The sequence below is a fragment of the Diadema setosum genome, chromosome 12 (assembly GCF_964275005.1).
Source record: "Diadema setosum chromosome 12, eeDiaSeto1, whole genome shotgun sequence".
In the NCBI taxonomy this organism is placed as follows: domain Eukaryota; kingdom Metazoa; phylum Echinodermata; class Echinoidea; order Diadematoida; family Diadematidae; genus Diadema; species Diadema setosum.
In genome coordinates this window covers 16,077,176-16,091,512 of record NC_092696.1, presented here as the reverse complement: position 1 = coordinate 16,091,512, position 14,337 = coordinate 16,077,176, and the positions used below count along the sequence as shown (strand labels likewise).

Here is a 14,337-nt window from a genome sequence, read left to right as displayed (position 1 = left end):
GTACTGCCCTGTGGTACGTCCCAAAATACCACAGGAATTCCTGTGGTACTGTCCTGTGGTACTGGTCCTGTGGTACTTTCCTGTGGTACTGCCCTGTGGTACGTCCCAAAATACCACAGGAATTCCTGTGGTACTGTCCTGTGGTATGTCCCAAAATACCACAGGACAATTCCTGTGGTACTGTCCTGTGGTACTGTCCTGTGGTACTTTCCTGTGGTACTGTCCTGTGGTACCGTCCTGTGGTAATTACCACAGGAGTACCACAGGACTTTTTCGTAAGGGTATATCCTAGACTAATGACTTCTCTTGGCTGCGTGCCAACTGACAGCTGCCACCATCCAATTTTAGCGCTCGATCAGATATGCGTACGTGTAAACGTACACATACTAGTACTGCACTGTAGGACTACTAGTATGTAACCGCGGCGGCGCGCCGCCGCGGCTATGTAGCCCTGTGCTGCCTGCCTGCGCCTACGCCTATGCAAACCTACCAACACATAGCGGCAGAGTGCCAATGCAATACATGCAGCGGCAGACGGCTATACCGGTATAGTGTAGACACTTACACAAACACATCACACCCATAACGAACGGCACCCGGTAACGTTAGACATTACTTTTGACAAAGTGGACTGGAAACGTGTCACTGTCAATTTCATTTTCGCCATGGCAGTCATCACAATTTAGGAGAAGAGGTAAGATTTTTAGTTTTAATGTGGTTTTATCTCATTTTTAGATGACATTCGTTCGACGTTGGTACAAAATCAAGTTAGAATGTTACGTGCTAGATTCATCACTCAGTTTTTGTTTTCAGTCAGACTAGTATGGTTGGGGCACCACCTATCGACAGGGCACCTTCCCATCGACACCCTGCGTATCATGGCTGTTTGCGTATAGAACGAAAAAGTATGCGCGGGATTAAGTGTCATTAGCTATAAAAACAATACAAACGAAGAAACGAAAATCAAACTCAAACAAACCAAGCCAAAAATTACACATCCGATCAGTAACGACGCATGGCTGTGAAATTCACGTGTATTATTACCTATGGCCTGTGAAATTCACGTGTATTACCTATGCTGTGAAATTCACGTGTATACCTATGGAGAAGAGGGGGTGCCGATCGCAAGGTTCCCTTTTTTGCTGCGCGAAGAAAACGGAACGCACGCACTAAAATTGCGCTATTTTAAAACGGAGATTCATAATCAACGAGACGGTCACGACATTCAAAACTGCAGTATTTATGGCATATTTGAGGTAAGAATTAGGCGGATTTGTATTATATTTTTAGAATAAACAAGCTACAGATCCTTAGGGTGTCGATACGTGGTACCCCCAACCCTACTCAGAGATTAACCTTTAACAGTTAATGGTTAACTATCTAGATCCTAATGTTAGATCTAATTTGATCGAAGCTGCTATCTTGTGTAATGTTTACCAGGTACAGTAGATCCAGATCTATCAATAACATGTTAGGCTGAGCTGACACTTTACAATTAGAAATTTGGCATAGCAATAATGGCTCATGGGCTAGCCCGAACAGACGCCGTGCGGGGCCGGAGCATGGCTGTTACGTTTTTACAGCGACTGGGCCGGGCTAAGTTACTTAGCTAGGTATGCATGTAACGTTTAGACATTTCTATGCCTATTAAAAATAGAGTCTACTAACTCCGAAACATAGCCCAAACGCCAAACGCAAAGATAACTGTGTACAAGGAGCGCCCTGGTGTAAGGTCTATACCGTCTACATGCAATAAGGAAATTTATTCTTATGTTAGAAGCTTATAAGTTACAATGTACACGTATAACTGTCAGTGTTAACGTTTTATAGAGCCAATAGAGGTCTGTCTACAGCCCAGTAGGCCTAACTGTTGGGTCAAAATCTCTTCAGTATGTTTTCAGGCTTGTTCTTAGTGAGGAGTCACACCGTGTAATGCCGTGTTCTGTTTGTCGAATTATAGCAATGACATTGTTTTATTAACGCGGTGTAGGTCTATTGTATCTTTCAATTCATATATCAGGCAAGTGGACACACTAACATGCACAGAAACCAGGGAACAAGTAACTCTGGCCGGGACGATGAAGCAGTACGTACGTGTTTGGGTCGCTGGTGCGGTTAGGGAAAAAGGTAGACTCTACATTGATCAGAGAGACAGCCCGTGACAGACCGTTGACAACATCGGCCAGAACCGTAGGCTTACCACTAGCCAAGAATGAGCTGGGCGGCCACAAGAATTCATCGATCAGAATAAGAGCCCGGGATAGCCCATTTGCAGTATCAGCCAGAACCCTGGGCTAGTCGAGAATGAGCTGTGTGGCTAAGACGATACATCGACCAGAATGACAGCCTGTGATAGCCCGTTGACAGCATCAAACAGAACCGATGGGCTAGTCAAGAATGAGCTGGGTGACCAAAAGAATACATCGATCAGAATGACAGTTTTAGCCCGATAGCCCGTCGACAGCATCGACCAAAAACCTACGCTAGCCAAGAATGAGCTGAGTCAAAGAAAACACACTGATGCTGCCAGAGAAAACCTTTGAGAAATATGTAGATAGGGTAGGTAAGTTCGTTTGCATTGACATATAGTGTATTTTATAGCTGCTCTTTCAGAATCTGCCGTCAACCAAATATTCACGTCAGGCGACTTTTTGTTGGTTTGTGTGATGGAGGGTCACATGTTTTGTTATGATCCCAATACAGTATTTGCAACTTTCAATGTACCAGTGATAATGTTTCACTATAATTTGCATTTAACAGCTTTGAATCAACTGTATTGGGGGGGGGGGTGGACGTAATGAGATCAGACCAGATGCCAATCTGAGAAGTGGAGTCATTCATAGTTCTAAACTTTAAAAGCACAAAAGGAAAATGCTCTTTATGATTCTCCAGTCATTGTGTGGTCGATTTCTGCACACTTTTAAAGTTTGCACCTAGACTGGTAAAACTTTGAATTGCATTTATACCCACGCAGGAATTACGTATTGTGTAGAGAATTGAAGATTATGTAATTTATTTCAAAGCACTGATGCACCTCTTGTCACCAGTTTATATTGCTTTTGCAGAAATACAAAATGTACATATGTGTGGTGTTTAAAAGACTGTTGGCAAATTTGGTGAACAAAATGACAAATGCTAACAACATATTATTGTCATAGGCAGGTTATAGGACAGCAAATTCAAACCTCAGCTTTAGGCCTGCATATAGTTTACTCTAATGAATTTGTTGCTCTGCTTTTAAAAAAAGTGTAAATGAAGAGTTTGTTCGCAAAAACCGATAAGTCCATATTTGCCAAATGGAGATATTTGCGATTAAAGGTCAAGAAAAATAAAGAGAACAGTAAGAAAATTTTTGCTTCTTTTGACCATAACTTCAAAAATGTACCTTTATATGTAGTAACCAATATATAATTTAAAAGGTATTACACTGTATTTTGTACTTTATGACAGAGACCGTACTTCAAAATCTTCAAAAATGGACTTATCGGTTTTTGCTATCAAACTCTTCAAATTTTTATCGATTCCCAATGTTATATATTTTAGATCATGGTTGAGGAATTTTGTTCATTCATGCTTGTGAAACTGTGTGGGTGTGGTATCCTAGTTCTTTTCCCCTTGGGATTCTTATTTTCCTTCTCATTATAAAACAATGTGTTCTTTTTTTTTTCTTTTCTTTTCTTTTTTGTGTGTGTTTTCGTAGGACATGCTGTAAATTGTCAGAAGTCATGATTTCGTTAACCTGAATTGATACTCTTCTTGTATTTGCAGTTGTATAGATGTGTCTATGGTGCTTTCAAATTGCAGAACAACAACAACAACAACAAAAAGGTCACTCGTATACATGTACAAAGATAAGTTAATTCAAGTACTCGACGTTATGAATGTGAAGTGAAGTGAAGTGAAGAAGTGTAAAGCTTATCCTATCTGAAGTATCATACAGTACCAGCAATATAATGTATGTTTTCTGTGACAATACCAAAGGTCCTGTTTAATGGAATTGTTTTCCTGCCCTTAGTAGTTGCTTTTAGGACAAATATGCGTTAAAAGGAAAAAAAAACAACACCGAACAAACTAGCAAATATGTGGAAAAAGTTCCTCATACTACTTAAGCAGGTAATGTACTTGCCTTCTGCCTATCTTATGACTTACACAATTACTGTATCTCATCCATGCAGGAATTATTTCACAGAGAATTAGAAATTTTGTTATGTATTTCAAAAGCCTGATGCACCTCTTGCTATTTCATGATCTGTATAGAGATGTGTGATGGTGTTTCAAGAACTGCTCGGTACACAAATGACAAATATTGTGGAAAAAAATCAGTGAACAATAATGAAAATATTTTGTTAAGAATATTTGACAGATGATAACATGACAAATACAAACCTCACCTTTAGATTGTAAAAGTGAAGGTGAATAAATACATTTCTGCGAATTTGTGAAAGAGCAAATTTCTATGGTTTTCAGTTATTGAGTAATGTTTCATGAAAAGATATTGGTGAATGTCATGTACATGTATTCATGCTTGTGAAACTGTGTGTGCATGGGTGTGTTATCCTTGCTCTTTTTTTTTTCCAGTGTCAATGATAATGTATGATATGCTGATGTATTGCTAATACATATGTATACATGTTTTGAACGTATGTTTGACTGATGAGATGAAATTCAGATGAATTCATTTCATTTCAAATGAGTTTGTGATGCACATTTTCAATGCAGATAGGTAATGTACCTTTAAGAATGGTGCCAGTGAAGCACCTTACCAGCACTGCATGTGAAACACACCAAAAATACACAGACATCAATTCACATACTACATTCTAAGAAAAAAAAAAGAGGTTCTTTTGAGCACCATTAAATGGTTCTCAGTACTGTCACAATAGCGACACCTTTTTTGGAGCCTGTGAGAACCTTTTTTAAATGGTGCCTGTCAGCACCTTTTAACAATGGTGCCCATTAGAACCTTTTCCAATGAAATGGTTCTCATAAGCACCCTTTGAAAAGAGTCAAAAAGGTGCCCATCTTTAGTCAAAAAGGTGCCCATGGGCACCTTTTAAATGGTACTCACGAGCACCACTTCATCGGGAAAAAGGTTCTAATGGGCACCTTTTGCAAAAGGTGCCGACAAGCACCATTTAGAAAAGGTTCTCACGAGCACCTAAAAGGGTGTCGCTATTGTGACAGTGCTGAGAACCATTTAATGGTGCTCAAAAGAACCTTTTTTTCTTAGAGTGTACAACCTATTTGCTGTGTGAAGAAGACAATTGTATGGTGCTACGTACATCCCATTCGCTCCGTAAATTGGCCACCTCACCGCAGCAGACGTGGCAACAATTGGCAGCGGAATTCCTAAAAATGGCGAAGAGAAAAAGAGAACAATATCGATCAGATTATTATCTTTCTGAATAAAGTTGTGCTGAAAAAAAAAAAATGATTGAATCACAGATGTTACGAAAACTGCAGCTGCTAATGTTTCATTATAATCTCTTTTTTTCTTGTTGATTCCTGATCTGTTTTTCAAATGTTTACGTCAAGATTCGATTGCATTTGAATGAGATATTCATGTTTGTCCTGTCGAGCATGTTTTGTGTCTCTTGGTGTCTCGATTGAGGCCGAGAAATTTGAAAGCTGAAGAAACTTCAGCTGAGAAAGCTGGCCTCTTTGATCTAATGTTTACAAAACACTGATGAATAACTAATGTTCCATTTTCCGCAACACAGCTTCAATACATATTACACATCGACAAGAACATAATTAATATGACTTTACGGAATGGGCAATGGTGCAAAAAGATTGCACATGACAATTGCCCAAAAGTTTTAATGGCCAATAAATGAAATCTAAATACAGCAGCAGCAGCAGCAGCAATAGCAACAACAGCAAAATTTCGGTCAGACATTTACATGAGAGGTTATTTTATAGATGACCATGGAATAGAGGACGTGGAATATGGTTATTTGTAAGCTAAAGATTTTATCATTTTGATAAAAACAGCGCTTTGGTGTTCTTGTTTGAACAAGCACCTTACAACCTAAAGAAAAAAACCCCACAATGAATAAAGGGAATATGGTGGATAAAAGTGCGTTTACCCCATCCGAATAGGAGATAGTGCCAATACTTGGCGCTCTTTCCCGTCGAGAAAACTTTCACGATCTGGACGTAAAGGTTGACTCCCTCTAGCAGACTCCAGGAGAAAACGGCCAGGTAGAAGTAATGCAAGAACAGGGTGACCAGACGACAGCTTATCTGTGTGAGAACATCGAAAGAAAGAAAGATAAGAAGAATGAAAGAATGAAAGAATGAATGAATGGATGGATGGATGAATGGATGAATGGATGGATGGATGAATGAAGAATGAATGAATGAATGTACGAATGAATGAATGAATAAACGAACGAATGAATGAATGGATAAATGAATGAATAGATGAATGAACGAATGAATGAATGGATAAATGAATGAATGATTGAATAGATTAATGAACGAATGAATGAATGCATGAATGAATGGTCAGTTGTTAATTGTCACAGAGTGCCATATTGTGCCCTTGTATTTGGTTTATGTAGTCATACAATATGGCAGTCATTTTCAGCAATATACCACTCATACCTTTCATCTAGTTGTTCCGAATACGTTACTTTTGATAAAAATTTTTCAAGATAAAGCAAAGGCGTAAACATTCTGTTTTCTTCAACGCATATATAAATGATATACTACCAAAGTATGCCTTTAATGTCTTTCTTGTTCAGTTCAGTGATAATCAACGTAAGCATCCATTTTCCAGTTTTAAGGTGAAATTTGTGACTTTGAGTTGCAAGGTGTCATTTCGAATTAGACGAAGATGATTTTTTTTTTTCAAAAGAGCTTACCTCTATTAAAATAACAACTTAACCCCTTCTGTACCCGAGATTCTGACACTGTGTTACAATGCCATAAGGTTGTCTGTGTCAGTCAGTACTTAAAAAAAAAAAAAATCATACAACGGATTCATTCCAATTTTAGCAATTGAATCTGCACCACGCGAGCATCGTCGTCCGTTACATGGGACGTTTCCATCAGTCAGAATGACATCATACATCTTGAACAGTGAGAATCTTACGTCGTGTCTGCCAGCGAGGGACACACACATGAAGAGGGCCTGGGCAACGGTGAGGGCGCTAACCAAATTCTTGTGGATCCTGACGCGATCGGAGTTGAGTGACCTGTGCCAATAAAATAGATATCGAAGGAGATAAAGAGAAACTAATCAAACATACTTGATATGTTTATTTGTGCAAATGTTCGATTTCTCTGCAAAGGCCGTGCCCCTTGGGAAGACACGGTTTTTTCCTTATCATCTACCAGTCGTCGCTTGCAATCTTTGATTGCTGCCCTCAGCGGTCACGTAAGTTAAACCGATTATATTCACACATGTATCATATCATAATATATCATATATCATATCATATCATATATCATATCAATCATATCACATCACATCACTTCACATCAGGTCACATCACGTCACGTCACGTCATATCATATCATGTATCATATCATAATCATAATCATAATTATCATAGCTTGGCGGTCAGGTAGGATAAACCGATTAAATTCAAATCAAATCAAATCAAATCAAATCAAATGAATTAATTTTTTTTTTCAAAATTGCCATCGAACTTACGAGAGGTAGTTGAGGATGAAGAGAGTGACCAGCAGACAGACCAGCGACACTCCGCCCACGATGTACGTGGTGAGGCTCAGGGCAAGCTCGTCGGCGGGTCGGAGCTGAAATTATGTTAATGATGATGATAATGATGACGATAATGCTGACGACTGTACGCTATCGATACTAGAAGTAGCAGTAGTAGCATCGACAGCAGTAAAGCCCAGCGCACACCGAAATAAATCACAATAGTCTCAGTATAATTAAATGCTTGTGTCGTTCAGATCCAAAGTCGCTTAGCCGTGCGACCAAAAGTCGTATTATGGTGTGCGGCGGACGTAATACTATACACTAAGATGAAAATGACACTTAGGCCCACTTTCTTTTTTAGTGTTATCACTGGTATCATTATGAAGATAATTATAATCGCAATAATGTATGTGTTAGTGGTTGTCATCATTAATACCAAGATCATTACACTATCATAACTATTTCCAATATCATGATAATAATTATTAAAGTATCCTGACTATAATGTGGTGATAGCACCGCTGTTCAATATGAATTGAATGTGGCAAAAATAGTCTTAACCAAATTAAGAAAAGACTTTGAACTATTTTCAAATTAATTCTGTGTCTGAAACAAACTAAACTCATATTTTCATCATCCATTACTTCTCATTGACGGTGATTTCGATTTGTTTTCATCTACTGCATTTCCAGAACATTGTTAATGTTAAAATAATATCATTCGATCCGATGAATAGATCTTTAAAGGACAGCGGGGTTGCATATATAGTAATGAGTCACATCCAAAGTGATACTTTGTGTGTACTTACCGGTGGGGCCTCGTTCACTTGCAGGAGCACGCCGAAATGCGTGGTGTGGTTGCAGGAGCAGACGGTAAAATTCCTGTTGGCGTTCTGAACTTGACAACCGAAATCACTCCACTCGCCCCTTCCGTCACTGAGGGTCAATCAGAATAGTCGCTTATTTCATAGTCGATTATTATTGGTTTCCATCCATGTATAAATCTGGACGCATCTTCCTTGAATACGCTCATTAAAATACGTGTGAGTTTGGCGCCATTGAAAATGATTACATGCGTTATTAGCATCGTTGAATTTGATTTCGAACATCTACGTATGAACGTAAAAAACCCCCCACAAAAAACAAGCAAGCCAACAACGTCCAATCAAGTAACAACTTCCTAACAGTGAATTGTGGCTTGAATTAATCTTTATATTGTACATAATGATATTGCAGATCAACACCTGTCTTTTCGACACGCTAGAGCGAGTCCCAAAATGGATGAAGCGAGTCATAGATGTAAAAAAAACCCAAAAGGCAACAACCCAAATCTATCAGTGTTCTGCAGTCAAGGAGAGACAATTCCTCTCCACTTCAGCTCACAAACATCACGCAGAAAGAGCTGTGAAAGTGCTAGTTAATAATTTGTAGGCGACATGTACTGCTTGGTTACCCTAATCCACTTTTTTAAATTTAAGTTTATCTCAAATGGTTAATTTGTCAGATTTAATTATGTATGGTAACAAACATTATGGTAAGACCATTTTTGGCGCATAAAGATGTAGTTACACCATCATTCCTTTGAGGTTAATAATCAGATTTACCATTTACCTATCATACTTTTGTTATGGTAAGGATTTGTTGCAAGTTTACATTTTACTATTTCCATGATTTATGATAGTATATAATAGTAATACTGGTCTTTTTAAACCAGGGTAGCCTCTTCAGTGTTGGCACAGTTCTACCAGAGGGCCCTGCCATTATTATTACCCTAGCCTTACCAGGTACCCATTTATACACTTGGGTCGAGAGGGACATGGTGCGTAAAAACATCTTGTCCAAGGACGTAAGCACTGGGCGGGAATCGAACTCGGGTCATCCGATTGGGAGATGGGAGTCGTATCCACTATGCCACAGTGCCCCAATATTTTATAAATACCACAATTATCATGTTGGCTTACCTTTTCTTATCAAAGAACACGCACTTGAAGTCGTCAACGCCTAGCTCGGCATCATTCTTGATATCAAGATGGGCCTTTAAGGAGAAAAAATAAAAATGTTTAGAAAAGTAATATAGACAGTGGACTTCAAACCTGGCTCATTCTTTTGATAATATTATTAAGAATTCATTTGATTACTACATGTGCAACAGTAACATGTGCATGACAACGTGGTAAGCAGTATTCTGGTATTCGGCTTAAAAAAACACATCTGAACACGGAACTAAGCAACTCGCAGGTTGTACACCGAATCAATAAAGGTTTAATACTTCAGGACAACTTTTCGACTGAGTACTAATTGTTAGTCACTGTATTCTACAATAGGGATCATGTGCGCTACAATTTACAACAGCCTTTCAACGTCTCAAATAAGCATAAGCCATTGCACGAAGCGAAGGTGAAACATATCTACGCATTGCTATCAAAATTTCTCGCCCGTTATACTGTTTCTCTTTTGACGGACAAAGCCCCTTAAGTGCCACCACTTACTGACAAAAAACAAACACACCAAAACGCAGGGGCTCATCACATTATGAGGCCGTAGACTCTGATCCACCCTTCCTCTTCTGTCTATAACATTTCCGCTATGATATTTTTCCCCGACAAACAAGACATACGACCTCCATCACTGAAGGAATACTGGCCTTTTAACAAGGGAAAAGCAATAAGATTATGGTTTACAATTTGGTAATCTAGGGCCACCTCTCATCAAATTATGATGGTAACATCGGGCCCAAAAAACCAAAAAAAAAAAAATTATAATAACTTTGCAATTAAATATAGGCCCGTAATGTATCAATCCCTCCTTGAAAGCAATGTATAGCTTCCGAATAGCGTTGGGTTTTTTTTTAAGATCATCATCATCATCATCATCATCATCATCATCATCATCATCATCATCATAAAAAAAAATCTACTCACCAAATAATTCGGTAGTTTGAATGCTACAGGAACGGATGTGAGATTCTTGTTGACAGCAACTGATATGGAGACTACGGGACCGGCTGGACGATCGTTGGTCTCGATAGTATCGTTGTCATGACTGTATATGGAGACAAAGTGGTACATGTGAAGAGATTTCTAACAGCTCAAGTGCGAATGCGTTCATACTTAGAAAGTGATTTAAAGTAACTACCTAAGCTATAGACCAGAAATAGGTCGGAGCGTCCCCGAAGTGCAGAACATACACAGTTTAATATCACAGTGATATCATTATCTTTTTCATTTAAGGAATAGAAACTACTTTATGTTACACAATCAATTCAAACGTTCCCAGAATGAAAAAAAAAAAAAAACTTATGTAAACACTCAAACCTTTTCGTAAATTCCATGATTTCAATGACATGAGTGCGTCTATATCCCCGTCATTATAGAAACACACGGGTTACTGACCAGAAACGTCTCTATATTCAATTGAATATATCCATTAAAAAAATGAGGGTATAATTTGTAAAAATATGAGTAGCAACTTCACAGTTCGATCAGATCTGTCAACATTCATTGATCTGATAAATACATTTCGAACAAACTAAACCGAGTCAACTTACCCTGATATGTAGTGGCCATTCTTGTACAATACTACAGTGATACCAATCGTATCGTCTCCTGAATGATAAAAAAAATGATAAGAAATAAAAAAAAAAATCGACGTAAGTTACCATAATTATCAATAATCATGTTATCTGTGATTTTTGATGATGATAAGAGTGGTACATATACTATACACTACTTGTATTATTCTTTATGGTAGTAATAATAAAACTAGAAGTACACTACAAAAATGACAAACATACATTATGAAAATAGTAAATATTATATTAACTAAGATAAAAATATCGATAATCATGGCAGTAATGAAATATGTATGACAATAATTTTGAACACTTTAATGACCATCATGGTTTTTGAATTTGAATCTTAGACATGTCTTGGGCTTTTCGCTTACAAAAGGTAATATTTTATTTCCTCATTTCTTTTTCCATTTCTTTGTATTTATTTTCATATCCCTTATAGATGGACAAACACTAATGTATACAAGCGAATGCATTTGATCCTAATCAAAAAACAAAGAAGATATTTCCGTATGTTTAAACGACTTTTGCTTGGATCAAACATACACAGTCCTGAAATGATCGAAGTTTGATTATTGATTTCATACGCACCAGTCAAACCGAGATCGTCCACAATATTCTGGGAGATACTGACGACCTGATCGTCGTCGGCATCGTTCTCGTCCTCGCCTTCGAAGCTGTACAAGAAGCCCGTAAAGTTGAGCGTGGTCTCCACCTCTGCATGCACGTCTGTGAACGCAAATGTCCCCAAATGTTTCTACGCACTATCTGATGTGTATTATCTCTTGCACATACATATCATACTGTTCTCAGGAATCACCAGGACAGTTTTCGAAGACCTCAAATCAGAACTACTGAACTACCATTTTATACAGTCACATTATACATGTCCGTGGCAATCATAGTCTAAAGAATGGCAATGAAAATAGCAATAACGAGCACAATGATGATAACGATAATTATTTTGATTATGATAATACAGATGATGATACATAATAAACATAATGATGAAATAACATTGTAATACAACTGTAATCATATTCGTATCTAAATCATATGATGCTGATGATGAAACAGCATTTATATAGCGCCATGTATCTGTAGAAACATTCAAAGGCGCCCAGATAATGATAACTTATCATCGTTTATATATCTCATTCATATTTATCATTATAATAAATGTATTATGATCATTAATAATAATAATAATAATAATAATATTATTATTATTATTATTATTATTATTATTATCATTATTATTATTATTATTATTATTATTATTAATATTATTATTATTACTATTATTACTATTACTATCGTCGTCAGAGAGGCTCTACATGATGAGCGTTAAGGACTGAAAGCATTGAAAATGATTTCATATCTTTATATGCTGTATATTTTATATTATTCATACATTTTCAATCATTTCTATTATTAATTTTCTCCTTATTTGTGAACTTTTCCAGGTACCGAGACTGAATACACAAGTTCCCTTTTTATGAATTCTTTGATCAATATTTCTATTAAACTGATTTCTGTCACGTGGGTGAGATAATTGTTGTAATTTATACGCATGATGAATTAAAGGGATGAGTTAATGTTGATTGGGATGATAATTCTACAATGTGACGAGCCAATTAAAGTGCTATGTTCTTTCTCACCGATGTTAGATCTGGATATATCGAGAGATTCTCCGGCGTCGAGGTCAGAGGTCAAGGACTCAGCCACACTACTGCAGGAATCGGCGACTTTCGAGGCAGCCTGGTTTGTAGAGGCAACGCCAAGGTAACGAAACCGTGTTATTTGGCAATATACTTACTAATACTACCCCTACTGGGTGCACGTCACGAGACCGATACCCACGAGTCATACAGCCCACGAGTCATACAGCTCACAAGTCATACATCCCATGAATTATACAGCTCACGAGTCGCACAGCCCATTAGTTCCAAACTAAGCTAGCAAGGCCAACGAGACCGACACATTAAGCGCCGTGTTGTATCTGTCGAACTCGTGGGCTGTTTTTACCTAGTGACGAACGAATGGGCTTTATTTGCCTAGTGTCGAACTCGTGGGCTGTATGACTCATGGACATGTTTTCAATGTCGAACTCGTGGTGTCGGTCAAGTGGGATGACCCCCCCCCCCTCCCCAACTATTGTTGCTACTACCATCACTGTACTGATCATGACAATGCTGATAGTAATATTGAAGATTCCAATAATGATGATAATGATAGTATTTATTATAATAGCAATGATGGTGATGATAATAATGATAGTAATGATAGTATGAATAATTATAGCAATAATAATGATAGTGGGTTCTATTGGAGGTCTTGGCGTTTTATATTTAGCCCAATTTACATTCTAAAATCAAGAACATGATTCACTTGCACCAGCACTCACCTCACTCACCTCATTCTCTGTACATAATTATTGTGTCTATACAATTTTTGTTTTCGTAATGCGATGCCAGAATGACTTTGTCTTTTTTTCTTTTCTTTTGTTTTCGATAAATAAACATGATATACGTTTTGCCCATTTTCTTCTCGTTCAAGGCTTTCGTATTTTCAAGCCAAATGCTTATTTGACGACAGTCTTCTGCATTCACACTCCAAATACATGCGCCATAATTCAATCAGATAATTTGATTCACTTTATCTCGAGTGGTTCCCAATTAACGTGTTCACCTATAATTCTTTTCTTTTATCTGTACATTCATATCTCAGTTTTGTTCGGATGTACACACTGTATGTTTTACTGTCTTGAAAATAAAAAGAAATAGCTGTATTCTATTTTTTTCATATATCTTCAATGCAGAAAGTTCCCAATAAATTCATATGAATTGAATTGAAATTACAAGACTTGAGAAGTTCTGCTTTTGAAGGAAGAGCTGCGTATCATACAACGCAGTTAAATGTACATAGAAATGTTAATGAAAAACAAACATAACACAAAACAAAGTATATGCAATAATCACAAGTACTCTTTAGAATTACCGAGCATTTATATATTCAAATAAAGATATTCTTTATTTTTTATCCTGTAACCTAGAACATACGATGTGGCTGTACGTTCTAAAAGCAATATT

At 37.5% G+C, this 14,337-nt stretch overlaps 1 protein-coding gene across 1 annotated transcript in view; it reads right to left on the bottom strand.

Annotated features, from left to right (window-relative positions):
- Positions 1–14,337, bottom strand: part of LOC140235752 (uncharacterized) — a gene marked incomplete at its 5' end in the record, with an annotated part of 41,969 nt that overhangs the window by 9,468 nt on the left and 18,164 nt on the right. Inside the window, 10 exons of the mRNA XM_072315765.1 lie at positions 5,283–5,349; positions 6,090–6,246; positions 7,100–7,202; positions 7,664–7,767; positions 8,484–8,610; positions 9,636–9,709; positions 10,596–10,716; positions 11,222–11,279; positions 11,837–11,974; positions 12,907–13,006. Of these exons, the coding sequence (XP_072171866.1) occupies positions 5,283–5,349; positions 6,090–6,246; positions 7,100–7,202; positions 7,664–7,767; positions 8,484–8,610; positions 9,636–9,709; positions 10,596–10,716; positions 11,222–11,279; positions 11,837–11,974; positions 12,907–13,006 (1,049 nt within the window). The remainder of the gene's footprint in view (positions 1–5,282; positions 5,350–6,089; positions 6,247–7,099; positions 7,203–7,663; positions 7,768–8,483; positions 8,611–9,635; positions 9,710–10,595; positions 10,717–11,221; positions 11,280–11,836; positions 11,975–12,906; positions 13,007–14,337) is intronic.